General features: G+C 35.2%; 2 protein-coding genes across 4 annotated transcripts; both read left to right on the top strand.

Moving 5' to 3' along the window:
• Positions 1–2,661: 2,661 nt before the first annotated feature.
• LOC123537130 (lim and transglutaminase domain protein ltd-1-like) lies at positions 2,662–10,942 on the top strand. 2 transcript variants are annotated; one of them, XM_053528850.1, is made up of 10 exons: positions 2,662–2,808; positions 3,394–3,464; positions 4,596–4,794; positions 5,981–6,265; positions 6,695–6,930; positions 7,356–8,496; positions 8,769–8,958; positions 9,544–9,821; positions 10,182–10,376; positions 10,638–10,942. In XM_053528850.1, exons 3-10 carry the CDS (start codon positions 4,654–4,656, stop codon positions 10,671–10,673), a joined length of 2,502 nt encoding a protein of 833 aa, XP_053384825.1. In that variant the 5' UTR covers positions 2,662–2,808; positions 3,394–3,464; positions 4,596–4,653; the 3' UTR covers positions 10,674–10,942. The 2 variants fall into 2 exon arrangements, with proteins under 2 accessions (XP_053384825.1, XP_053384826.1); XM_053528851.1 differs by lacking the exon at positions 3,394–3,464 and having other exon boundaries at positions 2,693–2,808.
• A 1,830-nt stretch (positions 10,943–12,772) lies between these two features.
• Positions 12,773–24,394, top strand: LOC123535993 (lim and transglutaminase domain protein ltd-1-like). Of its 2 annotated transcripts, none has more exons than XM_053528849.1 (9): positions 12,773–13,012; positions 15,126–15,238; positions 15,828–16,160; positions 18,324–18,559; positions 18,813–19,956; positions 20,542–20,731; positions 21,545–21,822; positions 23,084–23,278; positions 23,846–24,394. In XM_053528849.1, exons 2-9 carry the CDS (start codon positions 15,182–15,184, stop codon positions 23,879–23,881), a joined length of 2,469 nt encoding a protein of 822 aa, XP_053384824.1. In that variant the 5' UTR covers positions 12,773–13,012; positions 15,126–15,181; the 3' UTR covers positions 23,882–24,394. The 2 variants fall into 2 exon arrangements, with proteins under 2 accessions (XP_053384824.1, XP_053384822.1); XM_053528847.1 differs by having other exon boundaries at positions 12,775–13,001.
• The last annotated feature ends 2,708 nt before the right edge of the window (positions 24,395–27,102 follow it).

The raw sequence follows: 27,102 nt of genomic DNA, 5'->3' as shown, positions 1-27,102 counted from the left end.
TTTTAGAACAGTAGATCAAAGGTCAATGTCACAGTGACCTCGAACAATTAAACAGTTTCTGGATGATAACTTAAGAACGCTTGGGCTTAGGATCACAAAAGAAAATAGGTATGTTGATCATGACCAGCAGATGACTCCTATAGATTTTGAGATCAGTAGGTCAAAGGTCAATGTCACAGTGACCTGGAACAGTAAAACAGATTTCGGACGATTACTTGAATTACGGAAACGGAATAGGGAGGTTGATGAAGGGGGTATATTGTTTTGCTGATGTCGTTGGTCTGCCTTCCGGTCAGCCGGCCCGATAACTAAAAAATTTTGGGCCTAATTTTGAGATATGTAGGTCAAAGGTCAAGGTCACAATGACCCGGAACAGTTAAAAGGTTTCTGGACGATAACTTAAGAACGCTTGGGTCTAGGATTACAAAACTTAATGGGGAGGTTGATCATGACCAGCTGATGACCCTATCGATTTTGAGATCGATCAGTAGGGCAGAGGTCATGGTCACAGTGACCCGGAACAGTAGATACCTTTTTTGCCAAATAACTTGGAGAATGCTTTGGTGTTAGATCACATTTGATACGAAGGTCTCTTATGACCGGTAAATGACCCATAATTAGCGATTTCAGGACAGTACGTCAAACGCCCAAGTGCACAGTGACCAAATAATTTCTTTTGCTTGTGCGGTTACTGAATGCATCAAGGGTGGTGGTGGGGGGGGGGGGGGGGGGGGGGGGGGTGAGAAAGAGAGAATTTCGTGTTCTACGAGCTCTCGTTTAGTTATGTGTACCCATCTTTGGATTTTACTGCTACAGTTTCCATCTAATTTAAATGAAACTTGGAAACATATAGACTTAAATGTTTGTTTATTGTTCGATGAGTTATATTCCTTTTTCGCGCACCTGAATCTTATTCAGGGTGAGCTATTAGTATTGCCTTTGTCCATTGTCGTGCGTCAAAACTTTTACTTAACATCTTCTCTGATACTACTTGACAGATTTACACAAAACTTAGTAGCGTCCTGGCAAGGACCTCTATGAAGTTTCTTCAGATGATTCACATTGGCGCCTTTAAGGGGCCGCAAGAGCTGAAAAAATAGAAAAAAAAGAACAACCTTTAAACGACTTTTCTCATGAACCACATGGTAGATCTTCATCAAACTTGGTCTGTATGATCATTATGAGTCATGTTCTAAGTAGTCCCTTTTAGGGCCGCTAGAGCTAAAAATAGACATACTTTTAAACAACTTCCCATGAACCGCTAGATGGATCTTCATCTAACTTGGTCTGTAACTTCATCATACTAGTCTTCTATCAAATGTTTACAATTGGGATTAGTTGGCACATTTCAGTGGCCGTTAGAGCTAGAGAAACAAATACCTTTTAATGATGGATATTTATCAAACTTGGTCAGTAGCATCATCATAAGGTCCTCACTCAGATGTATTCAACTGGGGGCACTTGGCCCCTTTTAGGAGCCGCTAAAGCTATGAAAGGCATAAACCCTATAAATGACTTCTTCTCGGGAACTGCTGGATGGATCATCATCACACCAGGTCTAAGGTCTTAGGACTCTGGACAATAATGTCAAAATTTTGTTAAGCGCAATGCACGCTCTTTTGATACATTTAATTTATGGCTTTTGGTTTTATTTTTGTTAGGTTTTAAAATACACCGATCTAATTGTTTAATTAAGAAATATTTGAATGAGATGGCATCTTTCTAACTTTAAATTGTAGAAAACGACCCCAGGTGACCCATCGTTAATTGTTTCAAACACGGTCGAGCACATGAGTACACAGCAAGCAAGGTGGATTCCTCATATAAAAATTCTGCATCCAAAGCGGTTTCGAACCCATACAGGTGAGGAGCAAATGATGCGGTGTCAGAGACATTTACAACTTGGCCACAGAGGGACCCAATATAGTGGCATTTGGACTTAAATTTTATATAATAAAAATTTATTGAAATAAAACACCTTTATAAGAATACATGACATACGTACTGAATAATGACATGCCGGTCAATAATCAAAACTATCAACCATAGGTCTTTTGGACCTTTGGCATTAGCTTTGACTTCAGGTAGTAAGTGTCTCAGAAATTAAATTTCACAGTTTTATTTTCTTTAACTTATTATAAAACACCACCAAAAACAAACAAAAAAAAAATAGACCGGTCGTATAGCACAATCTATGGACCGGCGATTTACAAACGAACTTCCTCGAACCCGGATAATTCGTACACCACCATTCGCTCGGACCCATCCCTGTATAGGGTATTTTATTCGATGGCCCGAACTACCGATGATTCGGACAAGTTTTGCTGGTCCTGTCGAGTTCGCGCGAACGTGGTTTGACTGTATACAATTTTAAGTTATATGAGCCGCGCCATGAGAAAACCAACGTAGTGGCTTTGCAACCAGCATGGATCCAGACCAGCCTGCGCAAGAACCATGCTGTTCGATTTCAAAGCTTATTGCAATTGGAGAAACCGTTAACGAACAGCATGGATCCTGACCAGACTGCGCGCATGCGCAGGCTGATCTGGATCCATGCTGGTCGCAAACGCACTATGTTGGATTTCTCGTGGTGCGGCTCATATACACTATGTTAAGTGAATCCTTTTACATTAATCAATACGTCAGAAATGATATACCACAAAAGATAAAGCCATGCACAAACAAAATAAATTTGAAGACATTTAATAGCACTTTTGTGTATGTTTTCTTCACGCATAGACACATAAGAATTTTACATTTTTAAACAGCCGTGAAATAGCTATAAATTGGAATTGTTTGTTTTCCAGGGTAAGTTTGTTAAATTTGCCCGCGATAATAAAATCTGAACATTTTGATAACAGTGTTATTATAATAATGATAATGTTAGTTGCTTATATTTCTATGCAAATATTTGTAAATCAAACAAATCAACTGTTTTACAATGATACCTGAGAAAAAAACCTTTTAAAACGTGTTTGATCATACAACATTCATTTAGTACAGTTACATTCAGATGAAAGCACAAGTACAAAGAAACAGTTGGTCTGAAGAAAGCATAGCATGTCTTATTTGTAATTTTAACTGTTTATGGGATTTATTTGATAAATCTTTAAACTGCTTTGGATTTTATATAATAAATAAATCTTAAATAAGGATTGAGTCTCAAAAGAGTAAATGTAAAGTTTAAAATCAGATTGAAAAAAAAATCGTTCCATTCTATTGGACTTAATTCAATACTTCCCTTTTGTGAATTGATATTCAATCCCGGGTATTTTGTTCCAAACGTTTGCCGAAAATCTTTTTACTAGTGCAATTGACAATTTCTAATTTAAGAACAATTCTTTGAAGTAAGCAAATCTTATTTTTTGAAAATGTGCCTTTTAATTTTTGTAGTTTTGAAATGGGTAAATAGCAGAGAAGCAAGTAACAGAAAATGAGAATAATTCTACTGTAGCTGTGTAAACGTAAGCAGTTTATCTCTGTACATAATGTATTTTAGAATATTTTCTATTTGTTTGCAAAATTTTCAAATTTTAAATTTATATGACGCGATGGAATTTCATTGTGTCAAATTAACATTTAGCCCGCTGGCGGCAAGTGATTCTGCCTTTGCGACCAGCGCAGACCAAGATCAGCCTGCACATCCCTTCGAATACTCTAGTAATAAATGGTACTGCCCAATTTGAATGATGGACAAGTTCATTATAGAAATTCAGCAGGCTACATCTTTCTTCTGAGGTCGTAAAAATATTATCAGTTTGTAATGATGTAAATAGAATCAACAGATGAAAAAAAGAAAGATACTTCAGTTATGGAATCAGTAATAAACGAGAGTCTTTTGCGAACAAGAACATTAAATCCTTTGAAACAGTATATTGAATAGAGGATATTTGTTTGTCAATTTAGTTAAAATTCGAAATCTATTTCAGCACCAAGTGCAATAATTTTCAGGAATGAAAGATATTCGAAGTTTGCCCACGTTATCATTTCTTACTACTGAACAAGCAAACTCCCGTTATCATTTCTTACTACTGAACAAGCAAACTCCAACACAGTGTTACTTCCCCTTATCGGTACAGTAGATGATTGACAATATTCCTGCGCGGAGGTTGCTGAACAAGTATATTTCATAGTTTCGCTGTAAAAATATATTTCAATAGGTCGCTCTAAATTTCCAATACTATTCCCATCACCCTCCGTCCCCGCCAACTGTTATCCAATATTTTTCAGCATTAGACTAGGTGACGATCATAATACAGCTAGGTTTTGTTACATTTTCAGCGTGTTTTAAAAAATTTACCTTTTTTACCATCAATCTCTTTCAAATTCAAGATTTAATTTGAAATAAAAGAGATTGATGATAAAAAAGCGCATTTTAAAACTTGGCGGAATTGTGACAAAATTATGATCGTCGCCCACGCTCGGTAAGTGTTATAAGGCTAACAGTTGGCAAGGACGGTGGTGGGGGGTGTCCTGACCCCAAGTGTCTATGTAGTTCACTGCAAAGAATGCAGTACACGTGAAATAACCATTCTCTTTCATGATTCTGTACAAAATATGCAGCATGTTTAGACACATTTTAACTTTCTTCGTAGGAAAGAACAACGCAGATCAAGTCAAGTTCGATTATGAAACGCCGGTGAGCCTTCAAACATGGGATGTTTTAGCTCTAAAATCCCGGTACGGGCATCAACACCCAAACCGCTACCGCCACCTACACCCCCACGTAGAGAAACAACTGAAGATTTCAAGTCTACACATGTAAACATACAGATAGACACACGGACAGATGAGGTAAAAATAAAGAATAACACTGCTTAAAATATAACTATATCAAATTTAAGAGATATTTTCATAAGTTTCGCAATGCAACTACATGTACATGTACTTGTAAAGTATCTTGGAAAACTGTTTTTTTTTTTCAGTTTATTTGAATAACTGACCGTTATTCATAACTATCGAATTTTCTAACATCCCACTTGTTTTTATCTCTACTAAATATTGATATATTTGAATGAAAATTAGACACAATTTGTAATGATAATTTATTAAAATAAAACATAACATCCATAATAATTAGACGTAATTTTATTGAGCTGTATATAACTGTTACAGTAAGGTTGAATTAAAATCAAAAGTCAAATCATAAAATCCAAATGACAGTAGGATCTGTTGAACGTATCAAATTCAATTTGTAATATGTATACACATTTTACAGCTCCGTTTACTTGCAATGGAACATATTTTAAATAATAACATGTAACTTTTATATCCGGTATGTGACGTCATCAGTGACACCATATTACTAAATGATGTGGCGTTAAAAGTGCCTGTACGCTAACGTTTTACTCAGCCTTCATAAGTGAAAATGAATATGCAAGAAAAGATAATAAGCCTTGCTTCGAGATATTTGCGCTTGTGTTTTTGCGGATTAATATTGCGCTACTTAAGTCACGAAAAATATCTCCTGCAGAACCCGTGCATATTTTTGACCTGCAACGTTACTGTACACTTGCAGAATGGTAACCGCTATACGGAAAAGGGTATCTGTTAGCCCTAAGTGTAAAATTGGCCGCAAAACTATTGAATCCCACAAATGGCACTACTTGCCACATAGCAGCAAGAACCAATTTTATTTTAGGGTTGCATTATTTTAATTGTGACGATTAAATAAATTCACGTACATCTGCTATCATAGTTATATATATATACTTGATGGATTGTTACTGCGTTCAATTTTCATGTCAATATTTGACAGAGGTTACGACAGAAATATAATGTAGAGTTAGAAAAGTTGTTTAGGCGAGCATGACACTGTGTCATCAACAGCAATCGATTAAATATACCAATGAATTTAGCTTTTTGTTTGTGGTAAGATACCAAAGGTCCACACAAAGTGAGAATGCTCAAGACTGTAAGTACATCAGCCGAAGAAGAAATGATATATGCTTATTCAGTCTTTGGTACGTTCCCATTTTAGAACAAAATACCAGAGAGGGTTCAAGGCTACCCAAATCCAACGCCCTCGAGCCATTCTAACGGAAATATTCCTCGAAGGCACCATTGGTTTAAAGATGACAAGTTTAACAACGCAAGTGATGACGCGGATTTATTTACGACAGAAATTGCAGTTGATGACGACGATATAGATTTGGATACAATGTCAGATGAGATACCTGAGCCTGTGAAACCAAAACGCATTCGTCCTGCATCAGGTGTTAAACCGGTTCTTTCATATGACGAAATAGACGGTCATGCAAAACAGGTAACAGTATCAGTTTTCGAAACTTCTATTCGTCATGCAATTGTCATTTTGTTTCCAGGCATTATTTTGAATACTGGATCAATACTACAGGTTCATGAGTTCCTAAACCAGCAATTGTCAAAAGTCTGAGTTCGAAATGGGAAATTGTGTTTATTTTTCTCACGTAACCATAGACGGTTTCTGTATGACACTTCGCATGAACATACCTCTTGCAGCATCGAACGACTAATACTTGCAATATTTGTTTTATATTACATTACTTTTATAAATTGTATGTTATTTCTAGGCAGTAGTTTGGCATGTAAAGTATCGCAAATACTATAAACTTTGATTAGGGTACAAAATATACAAATGTACATAAAGTAATATATTAAAGAGAGTATATAGGGAAATCACTGAGCTATATTAAATCAGTATGTAATTTTGAAGGCTGATGCACATTTACTGGACTCATTTCAAGACCTAGTAGAATATCTAACGGAACCTTTGAGCTCAGATAAGTACCCAAAGACCAAAACAGCAAGGGCCATTGTTGTGTGGCTGAGCCAACAGAAACTGGAAGGTGTAAGTTACGGAGAAAAGAATCTTGATACACCACGTGGTCTACTTCAGTACATCAAGGAGGACAGAATGACATATACAACTTGCTATACCATACTATGCAGGTAGGATAAGACATGTCACATAATTAACATGACCTGCTTATAAATATACCATAAGAGGTATCCGCTTTTATCAGATTTTAAGTACATTTCAAAGAAGAAAACTGACCTATTCATTTTATTACACCATGCCATGTAAGCCTTATACAGTTTGTTGATAGTTAAATGTATGACATTAACCCGATTTTTTAAGTCAATACACATTTGGCAATTGCGGACATACTGAATACATAATGTTACTGCATCACTGTTAAAACTTGAAGTGCTTGTTCCAAGGTAACGGGACATGCTAACGAGGAACATGAAAGACTCAAACACATGTTCCGAAGGGTAGTATATATACATATTTAAATATGTGTGCTCCACAATATTTCTAAACACAAAAGTATAAACTTCACATATATTAAAAATTATCAATCGTGTTACAGAAAGGCTGGTTTACAATGTGTGACTATTAAAGGACATGTAAAAGCAGCATCATACGAACCAGGTGATGAATCTGTACCTTCGTCATCTTGGTGTGCTGTTTACGTCGAGTATGGATGGCAAATAGTGCATCCTTTTTGGGTTTGTCGAGCACTTTTTGGTCACAATCTTGGCGGATGGATTAAAGTTGAAAAAGACGGTAAATCAATGAGAAAATCGGAAAAGGCTTCATCCGGTGTTGAAAGAAATACCTTCACGGAACGTTATTTTATGCCGAACCCCGAAGAATTTATCTACGAATGTTGTGCTTCAGAAAAAGAATGGCAGCTTGTACATCCGCGGTCAGTTGTATCTTCAGTACAAGAGTTCGTACAGAAGGCTTATCTTTTCCCGCCATTCTTCGGCGTTGGATTTAAACTAGTCAGTGATCCAAAATGCGTATTGAATAGCAAAGACGGTTTTTGTAAGATTGAAATGAAGGCTAGGACAGCAAATGCGCACATGGTTGTACTAAAATATGAACTGTTCAAGAAGGAGCAGGAAGCTGATTCGTATACCACTCCAAACAAAGACGAAGATGTGGCGAGGATGGTATTCAATTCCAGAGCAGGCGAAATGTTTACATTTGATATTAGGTTTCCTAAAACTGGCATCTATAAATTGGTTATATACGGAGGTCCGCACAAATCTGCATCTCTTCGTCTGTGTGAATTCAAACTGGTCTGTGACAAAGAGATGGTAGGCCGTAACTTATTGCCTCTTGAAGGCGCAGATATCGGATGGGGTCCAGGACCCGTCTCTGTAGAAGCTGGTCTTCTCATGCCCTCAAAACCCAGTGGCCTAATCCCTGTCAACGAGAAGGAAAAGAAAACTGAAGTAAAATTTCAGTTACGTGATATGGGAGATAAATATTCCGCTGTTGTACATGGAGAAGTCGGTGGTCGTAGAAAACAACTTGAAGATGACAATGTAGTAGATATAAAGAAAAACAAACAGTTACATCAGATTATCATTATAGTGAAGATTCCCGATAAAGGTGAATATGGACTCTCCATTCAACACATGGCAGCAAAGTCACGAGACAAGCAAGGAACAAATGTTTGCAATTACCTCATTTCAACAATTGCACACAAACCAGAACACGTAAGTTTGATAAACAATGATTTAGATATTTTAAAGATTCGTATTGGCAAATAAATTTATGAAATTGAAAAATGGCTGAAACGAATCAATAAATGTAAATATTTGGGTTTAACACACTCCAAAACAATATGTAAGTTTTTGTTTGCAAAATCAAACTGTAAACTTCTGTACGAGTAGACATATCAACACATAAACATTGGTTATTAATATAATTATACTAAATGCACACTTAATATCTCGAGCTGTGTCTATAATTATATTTGTACATTAAGGCCAATGTAAGAAATGCAAAGAAGAAACTAAGTGACGCAGTTGCAGAGAATGTTGAACCTAGAAGATGGAAGCAGCAGATAAGTGAAATACAAAGTTGTATAGAGAGATGCAAGAAGGAAAAGGTATCTGATACTGATGATGAAATTATTGCTGCCAATGCCATGGTATGGTTTCTGACATGTAAAGACAGTAAGTAAAGTGATTTCCCGTGATTTAGGAATGCCATTCAGAAAAAATACGTTATTTCTATAACGTGTGTACATTCCTTTTCTTTATTCAAATGTGTCTAGTGGATTGTTATTTACAGTTTTTCATTAAAAAATATTGCTTGTCCTCGTTACTAAAGTTTAAAAGAAATAGCAAAATTGCAATGTTTAAAATTATAAAAAGTCTTCTCTGGCAAGATTACAAAAAACGCAGTGATTCTCAAATTACATAATATCGTATATTTGAAGTTTATAACGACTTGCTTAGTTCTTTTTGCTTCCTCAAAGTCTGTTTGTGACATAGTTACAACTAAACTTTTTTTTGGTTTCCTTATATATGACTTAACTGAGACACACCCAGTAATGCATAGCTTACTAATGCGTTTTAAATGAACATTAAGCATGTGTCCAAATAGCGAATTTCCATTACCAAATGGTCATAAAAGCCTTGTTTTTAATTTTGCACATAGACTTGTATTATAGATAATAGTGGCAATCATCTTATAAAAGATTCTTTATGACCCTTTAAGTGCATCTGTACATCTTTTTCAAAAATGCATTGTTACAGAACTACGTGACTGTGTGCTACGAAGAAATCTACACGTGATTAGAAAGACATTGCAGATAGTTAGTTTGTATAAAAACCAAGACGCATTGACCAAAGAAATAAAGGAAGTCAAAGAATTAGAAGAAGACATTGTGGCATTGAGAGGTTTTGCAAGACAAGTGCCAAAATTAGAAGAAGCAAATAAAGAAATTGTCGCATTAAAACATGCTCCGGATGAAGTTCATAACACGTTCAAAGCACTTTTAGTATTATTAGGCGACTCAGAGAACAGTTTGGGGGTAAACTTATTTGAACTTTAAAAATAATTTCTTTACGTCAATGAAAATGATTTAGTTCCAGGAAAAAATCATGTAAATACAACTTGCACCCACAAAATCTTATAGAACAGGGAATGCGTTTTCCACTTAAGTTTGTAAATAAGACATAAAACTAACTGAATAATGAATATCTAAGTAACTGTAAAACCTTGTAGGTACTATTACTGAGTTAACAAAAGGAAAATTGTCTTCCACTTTAAATGTATGATGTATAAGGTGTTTATGCATAATTTATTAGCTCAAAATTTCATGTATACATTCGAGTGCGGCAAACAAATACATCTCTTTAGAGTATCATTGTCAATAAAATTTTCATTCAAGGAATGGTCTGATATACAAGCCCGTATGAAGTCCTCGACACACACAGTTGAAACGTCTATCCTTGGGAAAATGGGACGTATACAGAGGCAGGAAATAAATCAAGATCGACTGGAAAAAGCGGTTAGAATTCTCCACAGATATACAGAAGACCAAGTTCGAAAAGTGAATGGTGATGCGCATAGTTTTTATTCGTGGGTACGTAGTAATATTACAACGGTAAAATATTTCAAATGAAAAGCCAATTGAGCATAAATAATGAAAGGAATAATTTATTATTAATAATATTATTTGAGTAATGTGTCCCGATAATCATTCGACAGCGTAACGCAAATGACGTGTTATTTATAGTCGGACTTTAAATATTGTCTAAAAACAAAGCTGGGTTCATTGTCTCTCAGAATAAAACAACCAGTTCTTCCTTTACCTTAAAATTACACATATTTAATATATTTTCAGATTGAAAATGTTATAAATGTACATGACGGAAAGTAATGTTGGCCGTGTGCTCAGAGGACAATCTTCCAGATGATTTATTTAAAGAAAAGAAAATGACTTAAATTTCGACAGTGCTTTGACTGAAATGTGCGAGTGGGAAATGATTGACGGCTGAAATCATTTAGCAATATTTGTTTTTTTTATGTTTTTTGAGGCAAGTACTGCCATGTTTCTTCAAACATTATAACCACTATTTACAAATGTCCGTTGAATCGAACGATGAGTTACTTTGATAGATAAAATTAGAAAGGATATTCATATCTGTCTCCAATGAAGAAATGTAATAATAATGAAACTTTACTTACTTTTCTTTGTATGTTTGCATTAAAAAATCTGCATTTTATGTCTCCTCGTTAACGTTGATCTCTTTTAAAAGTTAATACAGTGAATTTACACAATAGTTTAACTCACATACATAATATTTATAACACTATTATCGCAAAATGAACTGCATTTCATTTTTCAAAGGTCTGTATATATTTATTTTTAAATGATGTTTAACATTTATTTGCGCAGCCGACTAAAAAGACAGATGCCATTTCCAAAATATTCAGTAAATAAACTGTCGAGATAAGACGAGAAGAGAGACAGATGTATCCCTTACAAACATATTCAATCAATAAACTGTCATGATAAGACGAGAAGAGAGGCAGATGTATCCCTTACCAAAATATTCAGTCAGTATACTGTCTTGATAAGACGGGAAGAGAGACAGATGTATCCCTTACCAAAATATTCAGTCAGTATACTGTCTTGATAAGACGGGAACAGAGGCAGATGTATCCCTTACAAAAACATTCAGTCAGTATACTGTCTTGATGAGACGGGAACAGAGACAGCTGTATCCCTTACCAAAACATTCAGTCAGTATACTGTCTTGATGAGACGGGAACAGAGACAGATGTATCCCTTACCAAAAGATTCAGTCAGTATACTGTCTTGATAAGACGGGAAGAGAGACAGATGTATCGCTTACCAAAATATTCAGTCAGTATACTGTCTTGATAAGACGGGAACAGAGACAGATGTATCCCTTACCAAAATATTCAATTACTATATCTTCCTGATTGGACGGAATTCAAGAATTTGCTCTTATTGCCCTCAGCCAATATGATGTTTGTGATCATGTGTAACATCCATTTTAAGAACTGAGTTATTTTAAAGTTTATAAAAATACCCGTACAGATCTGAAGTAAACATGACAAAAGTCAGTCAGTTTAAGTGTCTCTAATCTCAAAGATAAAGTAATAGTAAACAGAAAAAGTAACATGATATAGTAAGTAAAGAGGAAATTGTAATACGATATGGTGAAATGGAACAAATGTTTTCATTAAATTTAAAGCAAGCCTTTTAAATAATTTTAAGGCTATTGACAATGTACAAAAGAGAGGTTGTTCATTTAATATTAGTGCTAGAGATATCAACTCTGCCAAGAAATGTACCCAAAATACAAATACTGTTAACTTGATTTAATGGGCCAAAAACGTCACATCAGTTATCAGTCATATGAAGAACCTCAGGTGTATCTCCGGTCACTATATCAAGAACGGGCTGGCACCTGGGTAGAACCACTGGCATTCCGTAAGACAGCTGGATGGCTTCTTCACATGAGTGAATTCTACATCCGATGCGAGGTTTCAAACCTGCTTTTGTGAAGAGCAAGATTGTGATTTCATGTCTACAAGCTTTACTACTCAGTCTCAGAGACCCAGAAGTGCAAAACAAAAACACAAGGTAACAAATACAAATAACAAGACAAGAGAAACACATGAAGGAACGTGGCCTGTGAAAGACAGATGTGTCCCTTACAAAAAGAGATAGCAACAAGACCTAGCTCTGTCAATAAATAATTGCACACTGAAAAGTCTTTTACTTTACGTATGCGGAAGTTTAGTCTTCTTTCTGGCGCAGTAAAGTGATTTTCATTGCGTTTGTGCCAGACTGTTCTAAATGAACTATTATTGTACTTCGTTTATTGAGTGCCGAACAATAGCTTTCGTTCAGCTGGTGCTTTTTTTCAAAGTAGGTGTGAAGAAAGTTTGGGTTCATTTGAACTTAACATTTGCAGGTAAGTGTCGATGAATATGGTTCATTTGTCTTCAAATATATCAGAAAAAATATCTAAACGCATTAATGAATTTCAAACTTCCTCCTAAATAAAGATATCTACCGCCATACTACGTTGTACCTTTGTCAAACCTATTTCATAGATTTTTGCTGAAGTTTTAAATACACTTTTATATTCATTACATTGGAGAATGCATGTAAAAAGTGGATATAGTTTCACAGGAACTGTGTAGAAAGATAACATCTATAAAGGTAGAGGTAGGTAAAAGGTAAGCTTTATTTAAAATCGCATATGATCAACAGACAACATGAGCTACAAAGCTATTGTGCGACCAACAAACATGATACTTGCAACATCCAGGTAAAAATCTTGAAATTGTGTGTGTGTCAAGCAATTGAGCTACCCGGACCACGTCTTTGGTATGGCGCGGCTGAGAATCGAAAAGTCAATGTGAGTTAAGGAAGATGCGAATAGTAGTTACTAGAATTGCGCTTGTCCGTTTTATTTAAGCTACCAGTTTATAAACAAGATGGCGGCATAGTGGCGGTAAACCTGTCTGACTACAGTGATTCTTACCCCGCTCATCCATCTAGAAATAACTAATGATTACTAACATTGGGATAAGAGTTCCATGTACGGATACTTTACATATGACACGTTACAGGGGCATAGCTAGTAAATTACCATGAGGGCTCCGGAGGCATGCTCCCTCCGTGATTATTTTGCTACGTGGAAAGTCTGCGGTGCTTTCTGAAGGAATTTCCACTATATTCTTTTATAATTTGAACTTTTAAATACAAGTAGATTTTAGAAAATGTACTTACAGAAAAAAATATTGCTGTATCATCATTACATATACGAACCTTTCCGAAAGCTGAAAATATAAAGTTCATCCGGATGTTTTCCTTATTTCATTAGTATTCAATCGTGAAACATCGGGTATTTCAGTATTCTCCTGTTAATACAATAATATTAAGTAAAATACAAGTCAACGGGACAGAAGGAAGCTGCCATTTTACAGTCATGTGACTGAAAGTAGTCCAATATGGCGCCTTATTATGTCAGCGGTCTATTGCGTAACGTAAAGGCCGAGGTGATCAGATTGCATTAGTATTGTGACGTAGATATTCATGAATAAAACTACCTTTTTACGTATCCCTGAAAATGTTTATCTTCGAGAAATTTCACTTACACTTGTTAAAGTCGTAAGTGTACTATTCCGTACTGACGTACCGGTATGTTAAGAACATTATTATTTTGCCGTGACAATCAATGTTTTTTTTTTTTTCGATTAGATTCATAGACTTTATGATTTATTAAGAATGCCAGACAACAATGAGCTGAACTATAGGAATTGTTTGAGAAAAATAATTTCATTCGGAATAGGATATATATCAAATGTAATCTATCTTTCGTCCTGGTGGTTTCTAAATGAAAACCGAGTCTGCAATTTTCCTGTTTGCCTTGTTATCGGTGCTTCCGAGGGATCTGCTTTCAAGATTTTTTTGGGGGCATCCTTACATTTAGCTACAACCGATTGGCTGAAAATACTATCGTGGTGTTACTCCAGATGTAAACGAAATTTGTCCAGCGATGTTAAATGTATATTTAAAGCAGTTGGAAAGTAAGAAGGATTAAGAACATTATCAGTCAGAGATTTTAGTCATAGTGATCTTCTGAAAGAAGTTAAAGTTAATGGAAAACATTATACGTAAATGACAAAATGAGGTAAAATTAAATAGCAATCTTAATATTAATGAAATCGTTAAAATAGTACTTTATACTGTACAATATGTCACCTTTGTAAGGATATAAGGTCTGTCATTACTCAGTTAAGATCTGGTACTCTGCCAAATGAAATTGAAATTGGTCGCTAAATTAAGTCGTAGCCCGTGCAAATAGACTTTGCTAGCAATGTAGTGCACAAGCTGTTGAAAAAGGTAGGTACATTTCATTTATCACTGTCAAAGAATTGACGCTCTGTTCATCGGAATAGATACTTCAGATTTACCAGAAAATGATAAAGTTAAATCACTTTCAAACAGACAGAAATGTTGTTAACGTTGGGAAGTTATAATAGACGCTTTGAAGCTTGGAACCATCGAAATCATTTGTCAAAACATGTAATGTTCTCATTTTTTTTTTATTATCATACACCATGTTACTAGTATATTAACTTGCTTTTACTGTCAATTGTATAATGCATGATTTCACTATAATAAAATGCATGTTGAAATCGAATGACTGATAAGCCAAATTAGGCTGGTTATTTATCTGATCTCATTGTTAAATCAAGTTATACCGTATCTGTTTATTTTGTGCATGTCACTATAATAAATAGTAATAATTTAATAAAGCAGCATTAAGTACTCTATTTACAGGTTTGATGGTTAGGGAATATTTTTCACGATTGTGCTGCTTCGGTTAAGCGTTAATTATGGGGATATGCTTGCCTGTGCAGAGAAATTTTGAGACAGAGTCAGATGTTGACGAGGTAGGATATTTTCTACTTTGTATCAGTTATTTCGTTTATTTTTGTTGTTGGTACAGACATATATAATTATAGGTCGTCATCATTCCAGCTTCAGTGGTGGAGGAAAGTCCCAGGTGTCCCTCCGTTCATTATTCCATCAAGTGCGGACACCTGGGTGGAACCACTGACCTTCCGCAAGTCAGCTGGATGGCCTCCTCACATGAAGAATTCAACGCCCCAAGTGAGACACGAACCAACATTGGTGTAGGACAGCGATTTTAACCACTCGGCCAAGGATGCCCCTATTGATGAACGTTTAATTTTGTAAAATTATGAGTCATCTCCCATACGACAGATCTCTGTAAGATGTCTCTTTTTATCTTTTATGAGTTTAAGTAGAAATTTTAACCACGTTTTCTTTATTTTAATATTTATGTAAACATGATAATTACCTCTTATACAAGTTATACAAATTATATTAGAATAACCACATATTTCTGAGTTCGATCACAGGGAAATAGTTCGGTTGTAGGAAAATATGAAAATAGTATATTTTCTGTACGGATTTTGCATATTCCTGTACACATGTATAAATAACATAATATTTCAGGTTGTAATACCGGACACGGAGTTTGGGTACCCGGAGCCCGTGCCTCCTGATCCATTACACGGTAGTTTAGCGCGAACACAGCATTGCTTCACGAACGAAAGGTTTAACAATGCCACCGACGACGTAGACTTATTCAAGAAATTTTTTGTTGATACTGATGACATATCGTTAGATTTGAATACAATGTCGGAGGAATACATAGATGATGCTTATCAAAGTCGCCCTCATACTAATGAAAGTAGAAAATCTTCCAGTAAAAGAAGCCGTCCTCAAACTGCTGCAAGTATGAAATTCGAACTTTCCTTTCATGCAATCGACGATCACGCAAAGAAGGTAACTCTCAATTTTAGATTTGTTATCATTCATAATGTAGAATCAGTTTGACAGGGTTTCAGAAAAGTCAGAGAAGCATTTGGTAGGGAAGGTTAGATACATTTTGGGAGCAGAGCGGTTTCTGGTACCATGTCTTTCTCTTGATTAATGTAATATGTTATATTATTACAACAAATAAGACAATACATGATATTTCGTTTTGTCAATAAATTTCCTAATATTCGGTATGGATAAAGGCTTTAAGCTTTGGCTGAAGAATATGCTGTATCTATTAAGGTGAAATGGACACCATGATTCCAAATTGCCAAAATCTTGTCCTTAAAATAATTTCGTCCGTAGTTTTATTATACTATCCGTCCCTAACAATTTATGTCTCATCCATAAACTTTTGAACTATTGTAGAGTCGCACACTCTTTAAAGCATAATTACTGTAAAAGCAGAATTTTTCGCGAGGGTTTAATTTTCGCGAGGCCCTACATCTCGCGAAAGTTAATCCTAGGTAAGTATTAACCATCAATATAATTCAAATTCATGTAGGGTACTATTTTTACAATTTCGTGAATATTAAAGCTCACGAATGTTCTCAAAATTTCAAATTCGTGAAATTTTGACCCAGCGAAAATATGTCCTTTTTCAGTAATTCAAACAATTATTCTACAAGAATATCCTTCAGAAGAGCAGAACTCAACAAAGTCAATAACAGTTCGTTTTGAGTCTCTCAAACCAAGTACAATGTACCAGCTTTAAGGCCGATAACGACTGCTGTAGCCCTTACATCCAATGAACAATTTTTCTGTATGTGCAAATTGTATTAACAGTGACTTTGAAATTGCTGTTTATAGTATGGTAATTATAGTGGTTTGCACAGCAGGTAGGGTAGTCTCCTCTCCGACAGAATAGTAGGATATATCAAAGGGTTCTTAATTATTATAAGGAAACAAAAGTTTAAGTTTACTCTGTATTGGATATAATTTACATAATTTAATGTCATTGCCAAATGTGTGGTATATTCCTTCAAATGTTGTTTATAACTTGTTTAGTACGAATTAATGTCTTTAACTTGTTTAAGCCTAATAAAACCGAAAGATCGTACAAAAGATGAGATGAAAGGAAATTATAATTTGATAAAAGAAGTGCTGTATTATATTTAAAAAAATATAAAATCAAAACTTCTATTCTTTGATATGTACAAGTGCTGACACAATATCATGATTGTCAGCATTTCCTTGATCATCGGAACAGTGCTGCGATGGTGGCTGACCCTTGCAGCTGCAAAGAAGTCAGAATTTTCTTGATCAACTGTCAAGAACTGTAAATCAAACGCAATTGTTCTAAAACACATACCACACGACGAAATCAATTCCGTTCCGTTTGTTTGAATACGCATGAATCTAATATTTCTCCTTTGAGATAGCGCTTTTAAATAGTTATAGGCTTTGCAAGGAAAACAAATATTAAACAAAGTTTTGTCGCGTACAAGAGTCTTGTGCATACCTCCTAGGATGACGTCATTCGCCTTTTTATTTTTTATAATTCATTCAAGCAGACATATTTCAAAGAGTTTTCAGTCAAATTGTGCCTACATAAGTTTTACTTTTGTCTTGTTGGCGACCTCTGGAGTTTCCACTTGTAAGTTTGGTTGAGTTTGCACTTAGACGGAAGTGGAAATTCTAGTCTGGTCGAGGAGAACTCAACATTTGCACATATAACATACAATTTAGAGGCGCCTTTTAGTATTTGACTATAGCTACTTAATCTTCTTTGCGACGATTTGAAAGTAGTTGTGTTACTGTTCCATAGTAGATCGAATTTGTCAATCATTACTCAACTGAACTACCGTTGAAAAAAAGACAGGTTCCAATTCATAACCATGCTGGTGAATGACGGTCTGAATTGAGATAAACTAAGTACTTTAAGATAAATTTACTAACGTGGCGCAGGTAAGTATTTGTAGATTTGACCTATGATGATAATGGGAGGCCTTAAAGAAGGGCCAATTAGAAACACGGCCCTTCGTTAAATAATTTACCTTGTTGTTGTTTATAATATATCAGTGATTTTTTTTTCACACATGACTATACAATCTATTTTTGTGAAGATTTTTTAAATCAGTTAAGGTACGGCACGCCAAATGGTATAATCATTATTGTTTATTTTTCAAGGCTGACAAACAGTTACTGAACTCCTTCGAAAAGCTTTTTAAGTACCTTATGGAACCTTTAACCTCGGACATATTTCGGAAGACTAAAACGGCGAGGGCCATTGTTGTATGGCTAAGCCAACAGAAACTTGAACAAAACAGCTACGGCAAAAGGAACACTGATGCACCACGTGGTCTTCTTCAGTATGTGAAGGAGGGTAAAATGTCCTACGCAACGTGCTATGCTATACTATGCAGGTTCGGTCGAACATATTTGTACTCTTACATTGACACTGCTATAAACTGAAATTCATTACCCAACTACGATTTGGCTAACTCAGCATTTCGATATTGGCTTTTAATATTGAAGGGTTGGATTCTAATCTTTTTATATATAGACGTAACTGTTAACGTTATATTTCTTGTTGAAATAATGAAAACACACATAATGTTTTATCGCATATCGATGCGTATAGATACTAATACAGTTCTGCTTCCTCACCGCTTTCAGAAAAGCTGGTTTACAGTGTGCAATTGTACGAGGACATGTAAAAGCTGCTGGGTATGAGCCTGGGGACGAGGAGTTGCCGGTCGGGTCTTGGAACGCAGTCTATGTAGAATCTGGATGGCAAATTATTCATGCCCTTTGGATATGTAGGGCGGTGTTTGGCCACAATACCGGTGGATGGATAAAAGTTGAGCAGGATGGCAAGACAATGTCCAAAAAGGAAAAGGCATCTGCCGGCATAGAACAAAATACTTTCCAGGAACAATTCTTCATGCCCAATCCGGAGGAATTTATATACCATTGTTGTGCTTCTAAAGCAGAATGGCAGCTAGTGTCACCTCATTCTGTCGTAAGTACAAAGGAAGAGTTTGTAAATAAGGCTTTCCAGCATCTGCCGTTTTTTGATATTGGCTTTAAACTAACCAGTGAACCGAGATGCTATCTAGAAAGCAAGAATGGATTCTGTAAAATAGAACTGAAAGCAAAACCAGCAAATGCCCATATGATTGTACTTAAATATGAACTATTCAAGAAGGAGTTGGATGACGACTCAAATAAGACTTCAAAAACAGATGAGGAGGTTGATATTGCGAGGATGGTTTTCAATTCGAGGGCAGGTGAAACATTTATTTTTGATATCAGGTTTCCAAAGACTGGGATCTATAAACTGGTCATTAACGGAGGGCCTCATAAATCCGCCTCCCTACGTTTATGTGAATTCAAACTCGTCTGTAACCAAGAGATGGTTGATCGTAACCTATTGCCTCTTGACTGTGGCAAAATTGGATGGGGTCCTGGACCCGTCGCTGTTGAAGCTGGACTTCTGATGCCCTCGAAACCAAGTGGTCTTATACCTGTGAACGAAAAGGAGAAGAAGACTGACGTTAAATTCCAGGTAAGAGACATGAACGAGAGCTACACCGCCGTTGTACACGGAGAAGTTGGCGGTCGCAGAAAACAACTAGATGATACGGCAGTAGATGTACAAAAGAATGAACAGTCACGTCAACTTGTTGTATCTGTCACCATTCCTGATAAAGGGGAATATGGACTTTCTATACAACATCTAACAGGACAGAAGTTAAACAACGAATGGGAAAACGTTTGCCACTACCTTGTGTCAACTCTAGCGTACACACCCGAACGTGTAAGTGTAAAATTGATTGAATGCTTGATCTTTAAAATATGCAGAAAGTACATACTAGTATGTTAATTCGTTTGTTTTTCACGTTATTATCTTAAATTGTGCATGCTAAGCATGTCTATTTTTCGTCTCATTTTGCCTACTTATCACCTGACTCTAGTCATTAAATATTATGTTGAATAGTTTCAGAAATTTCTTTGGATTATAGTAGTTTGTAAAAATGGGATGATGAGGCTAATTCGAATCGAAATCTTGGATTTTTTCGTAAATGACTTCTGTGATATTTGTTTAAAACATTGAGTGGCAGCTAACGACAGGGCAGGTTATTCTTCTGGAAATCATACAAAATTTAAATTGTAACAAAGAAACTGTGTTTGAACTTAGTAATTCCATATAAGAAATCGTGAAAACTGCTTATACTAAGATATTCTGAAAAAAATCAAACCATTCGATATATGTTTGAAAAAGTCTTTTATTTCGCCTCAGACAATTGTAAAATGTACGAGACAGAAATTTCAGTCAAATTTGAAAAATGCGAAACCGAGACCGAAAGAATAGTAGAAGCCTCTGGTCTTCATGTCGTTTCAGGCAAATGTGAAGAATGCAAAACAGAAGTTGAAAGAAGTGACTGAGGCACCTGTCGAACCGCAACGATTAAAGGAACGGATAAAGGATATACAGTTCTGCATTCAGAGATGCAAGAAAGAAAAGGTGCAAGACTCAGATTATGAGATCATCAATGCTAATGAGATGGTCTTGTTTCTAATCTGTAAGGACAGTGAGTATAAAGACTGCGATTCGTAACAAAATTAAAATTCACCAGTGGTGTTTACTGTCTTATCCTATCTTTATTTAGTAATAGTGTATTACAAGGGAAAGAAAACGTCTTAAGACAATCTTATCGATGTCAACGACAAAATCAGTGTACATGTATATAGTTCATGTAATTTTTTATAATGCGGAATATAGTAAAATCATAATTATATTGGAAAACTCTTCTAAAATTTATTATAACAGATAATAGGATTTATTTATCTAATCAATTATAGATTTTAAACACACTTATTTTGCTATGATTTATTTTCATGATAAACTCAAGGGAATTATGGATATCTTTTAATTTTAACATTCACTATAATTTTTGTATTGAAAGAAGAAGGCGTCAATTTTCATATAAACAACACAAAATTCTTTTATAGTTGGACATAAATTTTTTAAAAGGAATAGTTTATCACACCCGAAATATATTTTTTTTTCTCGCGGAAAAGATCAAAATTAAATTGACACCACTATATGGTTATCCATTAGATTTATCAGTTTTATACAATAGAAGGTAGAGTTGTATTTTTGAGTGCTCTGTCTATTTCTTTTAAACAAACTGCAGTGAAATTGTAAACATAAGAATTAAATACTATATTTTCGTGTTTATACGGGTATAAAGCATATTTTGCGATTCTTACAAATAGTCCAATTAGCAAGAAGTTTCAATGTGGTTTATTGCCATATAGACGCACAAAAGTAACTGTTAATTTTTATTAAAGCCATTGCAAAATGACCCTTAGCATACTTTCTAATATTGCATATTTTACAGAATTACGAGATTGCGCTTTACGGAGAAACCTGCATGTGATTCGAAGGACGTTACAGATTGTTAGCCTGTACAAAAATAGAGATGCTTTGACAGTGGAAATCGAAAAGGTCAAAGGAATAGAAGATGAAATCGTAGCACTGAACGGTTTCGCCAGACAAGTGCCAAAGTTAGAGGAAGCAAACAAAGAAATCGTAGCATTAAAAAACGCTCCTGATGAAGTTCATAACACATTAAAAGCACTTCTTGTATTGTTAGGAGAATCAGAGTATTATTTGGAGGTATTGTTTTATTTGATATCATTGGGAACATTTGTTTTCAATAAATACCGCTTAAGCCAGTAATAGAGGGCTTGAGGGGTGTTGTACATTCCATTACCTCTCATAAACAGATTCGGTCAAGCCAATGCTGTTATTGTATTGCTTGGCTGCGACTTATGCTTCCAAAGTATCTTTTCAGAGACTTTATTGTATATCACCACAGGAGCCTTTGAATGCCGTGTGGTGGCTGTAGAAAGTTCCAAGTACTTGGAATCGGCGTTTTACATGTTCTGGTCTTTTGGGAGCATGAAATAATAGAATACCGATTAAGCCCTTTCTTGTGGACTTTTTATTGCCTCTCATGCACAGACTCAATAAAATTGAGTCTACTCTGTGTTGATTGGTTGCGTTCTAAATAATCGTTCCACAGATGTCATTTTTATTTACCTATAATTTTATTAACATCTCCTATTGAAATTTTAAAAACATTTAGACTGCATTATAAATTGTTCTTAACACGACTATTCCCAACGGAATTGCTTTGTGTTTATATTCGTAATGCAATTACATTTGTATATTAATTCCAAAAATCATCTTTCAATCGTTTTTGTTAAATGTTATTTTGAAGTCTGTCGAATATGGTTTTCTTCACAGGTTTTGTTTTCAAGTATTGTTTGGTTTACTCATTTTATTTATTGGGTTAGTTACAATTAATTTGAAATGTTCATTGATTCCAATTAATGCTGTTTTGATGTTTTACATATCTTAAATTTTAAATATTTTTTCTAAATGTTTTAGAGTGTTTTAAATTAAGAAAAGAAGGAAAACTTAAAACGTAGCGTAAAAGGGTTCGATATGTGTACATTAAATTTACGTATGTGTGCAAAGTACGTTTAATTACACATACATCAATGTATTTTTCCAAGTGGCCCAATAGTACTTAATGTCAAAGTAATGTATAATTTTAAACTATACGAAATGCAAGTTTGCATTGCATTTAAAGCCCTGCTCCCGTCCTACCTTTTAACCTTGAATTGTCACTGAAAAAGCATGAAAATCCTGACTATGAACAGTGACGCCTATCAAAATAGAGTCTATTTTACATAAATTCTATATGAAATACTTGTGGTTTTGCATGCTAAAGTGTGGCATGTGGCCGTTAACTGTTACCTATTGTATTCACGGGTTGCATACACACAATAGAATTTGAATAGCAGCGGAGCAGGGCTTTAAATTATTAAATTGATCAATAAAGTCATTCCGACGTATACATTTGTTGAAGGACTGGGCGACTATACAGTCTCGGATGAAAGCTTCAACACATACAAATGAAACGTATGTGCTAGGCATGATGAAACGCATACAAAAACAGGAAATTGATCAAGATCGGCTTCAAAGAGCGCTTGAAATATTGCATGAATATGATGAAAAGCAAGTTAGAACAGTAAATAGTGACGCTCACAGCTTCTACCTTTGGGTAAGTGATGTATACATTGTTTGTCTATAAGCCTGTTTGACATTTTGAACCATATTTTCAACGCTCACAGATTGTATTCCATACATAGTGTGCTCTACTTATTGAACAAAGTTGAAATCCATATTCAAGGGTAAAAGAAAACAAGGATAAATATAAAAAATGCAGCTTGTCCAAATTGCAACCCACAGCAAAGCAATCATTGACATCAACAACTACTCACCGAAGCAAACACACAAACGCCCGCACCCACGTACCATAGTACGTATACGCGCATGCAAACAGAGCAAAATTTACAGACAACTAGTACTAAACGAACAATGTAAGGAACACTGTTGAAATAACCTCTTAGCCGTGGGAAGGCCAGTGGTCAAAACCGTCGAGAAGATATATAAAGCCTATGTACATTGACGATTGAAATAGATAGGTTTAAAAGAATTTTGTTAGAATGTAACGAAACTGTAATGTTTTAGTCAAAGTAAAGCTGACTAATTTATAAGAAAGATATTTAGAATGCAATTTCACTAAAACAATTTTCTGTACTTTATAATATCATGTATACATTTTCAGATTGAAAATATTATAAATGTGCATGAAGGGAATTGACGCCAATCGTAAGGAAACATATCAAGTCCAAGACATATGCGACTCCTGAGCAGACGCAGAAAACCTTGCTTGGTTGCTTTCTATACTTCCAGTAGATCTTCCTACAAATTATATTATCATAACATGTTTCACGAAGTTACTGGAAATTATAGATATGTACACAACTTTGCTGAGCTTGTTACTACTGTAACTTTGATAACATCGTACTTGCAAGGCACTAATTTCAAAACAGTGTTTAAGTAATGTTGACTGAGAGCTTACAAAGAATCACATCAGATGTACTTCTTGATTATTAATCTTGTATGTTGTAATGTGTTATTATATTTTTGAGTCATTGGCATCCATGTTTACTTCAAAGTTCAGAGTTACTTTGCCAATTTTAAAGACATGTTTGGGTTTATGAGAATATTGTAATGTGTGCTTGTTCGAAGATATTCTGCTTTTTGTATGAAAACTGTTTTTAGAAGTTGTTTGCTTTCTTATGATCAGAGAAAAAAAAGACAAGTTGAGATAGATTCTTTTCATTATTTTTGGTATGTGTTTGATGTGTCGAAATATGTAGTTTGATCAGTGTTTGGGATTCCATTCAAATTTACTTTAAAAGTATTATACACTGATTTACGTTAATTGATATGCGAACAATACCTTTACGTTTACCGTTAAGAATTGTCGTAGGGGTCTCCGTGGCCGAGTGGTTAAAGTCGCTGACTTCAAATAACCTGCCCCTAAACGATGTGGGTTCGAGCCTCACTCGGGGCCTTGAATTCTTCATGTAAGGAAGCTATCCAGCTGGCTTACGGAATGTCGTTGGTTCTACCCAGGTGCCCGTTCGTGATGAAATAATGCACGGAGGTTCACCTGGGGTCTTCATCCACCATCAAAGCTGAAAAGTCGCCATATGACCTAAAATTGTGTCGGTGCGACGTTAAACCAAACAAATAAATAAGAATTATCGTCATTGTGCTGTGAATAGTCAAATAACTTGCCAAAAACAAAACACATTTGATGAAATAAAATGCTACACTCTCAGTAAGTGTTCTTTTTTTCATATGCAGATAAATGTTTGCCTCGAACAGAGAATGGATCATTGAATTGATGTTGACAAAGACGTCTGAAAACAATTCCTTACGTTTTAGGAAGTATCTATCTTGAAAATATTATCTTAGTCAATAAGATATGGTAGAAAACTATCAAAGGCGTTAGTCACGCTATCGAAATTTGATATCATATATGAAAAAGAATTTAGCTGTACTTTATATTTAAATTTGCACATTAAGGTATTGATTGGTGTATCAATTTTTATATCTGATATCAATTACTAATGAAGTTTTGATGTTAAAATGGAGCCATGTCCCTTTAAAGAGCTCTCCCACAATTTTTAGGCGTAAAATATTTTCATTCAAAATCCATAACATGTGAGCACTCTGAAAGTAACTAGTGGTACAGACATGTTGACTTATGAGCTTTACAAAATATCCTTATAAATGAACAGATATATTGTGCATAAGGTAGTAAACAGCCGTTGTAACGCTTTTGAAATTTACTTGTGTCTTTCATTTGTTACCAATATCTAGAACTAACTCACCCACCAATCATTATTCTGTGACATGTTTACATTCTATGCCAGACTAAATGAAAATGAACGTGTTGAAAATTTTCACCCTCACTTTTGGCGTGTAGCTTTAAACCGGAAGTCACTAATAACAGTTGTAATATAGACGAAATTTAGCCTCACTTAATATCATAGTCATGACATACTAGTATTATTTTGAATAAATTGCATGTAGATTTTTTATTTTATTTTAAATGTTTGAATACATTACAAGATGTTTTATAAATGTAATTTTGATGTTCTTTTGAAGGCATGCTCCTTAAATGGCTACACTTTACCCTATATGACTTAAACTATTCATGCGTACGTATTAAAAGGTTCTTGAACTAATCAATTACCTGTGAAAGATACTTTCTCCAGTTTTGTAGTACAGATAATGGAGGGAATGTGGACACCGGGACAGCTTTCTTCAAAATCCACAAGTTTACCTCGGATTGCTTTTACAAGTGCGTTGCTAAGATTCAAAAGTACAGATCAGCCTTCTTTCAACCACAAACGAGGTGGTGCATAACTGAGCATGTGTATGTCATTAGAATATTTTGCAACTAACTCTCTTATTTGCCCGGGACCGTCTTTTATAGGCATTCACTATATCATATTTCGAAAATAATATTACACTAGCACCCGAGCCAGGAAGAGCTTTTTCCTAATTTCTTGATGAATGAAACTGTTCCAGGGGACACAGTAACATTGGATACATTGTGGATTGCTTTAATGAAACATTCATTGTCTTGTCTAACGACCTGAAGCAAAACATCTTTGTGTAGCATCAAATTTTCATACAGAGGGCTTGTGAAGCACCTAGTAATCTTTGTTTGGCTCCGGCACCATGACACAATAACCTTGATGTAATCAAACTATTAGGACGGGTTTTTGGTAAAACAAATATCACCTACTTCCTCAAAGAGATATTTGGTCTATTATCAAAATGTCTGCCGATAATATGGCTGCTAGACAACGTTAGTTAGTCAGTGTTTAACAAGTTAGCGTCTTTGAGTTCAAATGTAAGCTATCACAAGCTGTAGACCAGGCAGAATAGGATTGTTTACTATTTTCTAAATGCCCAATGTGTAAACGGCAACATGTTAGCCTGCATTAACACTGAACTCGATATTTTGGTTGCTTAACATCGTGTGCTAGAAAACCTCAATAGTGTTACGGCAACACATGCACCTTTTCAATGTATTAGTATATAGGAAGAAAACTCTTTTCGTTTTAGTATTAAAATAGTGGTTTTTGAGTCGGCTAAAGGCTGAAAGCCTTTTGACGAGTCCTTGCTATCCAACGATTCTCTAAATGGACCAAATAACACAGTGAAGGGATGTAGTTCCATTAGATTTCTCAAACTTCAAACAGTTCACTGCATGAATGAAGTTAAGTTGTGTCAATTCCCTTTGCTATGACCAATATACGATGTAATCTGTCATATTTATGACTTGTAATTGTGCAATTCTCGAATGTAACTCATTAAGCATAAATGTGCATTTTAAGAATTGCGCAGGCTTACAAAGCTTGGGTAACATTGAGCGAAAGACAAAAAATAGTTCCAGCAGGGCTCCAGATAAGATGCGTATTAGCGTAAATTACGTATAGAAATAATGCAAATACG

Source organism: Mercenaria mercenaria, chromosome 17 (assembly GCF_021730395.1).
Source record: "Mercenaria mercenaria strain notata chromosome 17, MADL_Memer_1, whole genome shotgun sequence".
Classification (NCBI taxonomy): domain Eukaryota; kingdom Metazoa; phylum Mollusca; class Bivalvia; order Venerida; family Veneridae; genus Mercenaria; species Mercenaria mercenaria.
This window is presented reverse-complemented; position numbering and strand designations above follow the sequence as displayed.

Bases quoted from the DNA above. Each gene is read 5' to 3' on its own strand.
- LOC123535993 (XM_053528849.1), top strand. From the start codon at position 15,182: ATGGGGATATGCTTGCCTGTGCAGAGAAATTTTGAGACAGAGTCAGAT. The intron at 20,732-21,544 runs GTGAGTATAAAG...CATATTTTACAG, and splicing joins GTTTCTAATCTGTAAGGACA to AATTACGAGATTGCGCTTTA. The intron at 23,279-23,845 runs GTAAGTGATGTA...ATACATTTTCAG, and splicing joins CTCACAGCTTCTACCTTTGG to ATTGAAAATATTATAAATGT.
- LOC123537130 (XM_053528850.1), top strand. From the start codon at position 4,654: ATGGGATGTTTTAGCTCTAAAATCCCGGTACGGGCATCAACACCCAAA. The intron at 4,795-5,980 runs GTAAAAATAAAG...TTCCCATTTTAG, and splicing joins TAGACACACGGACAGATGAG to AACAAAATACCAGAGAGGGT. The intron at 8,497-8,768 runs GTAAGTTTGATA...TTGTACATTAAG, and splicing joins TTGCACACAAACCAGAACAC to GCCAATGTAAGAAATGCAAA.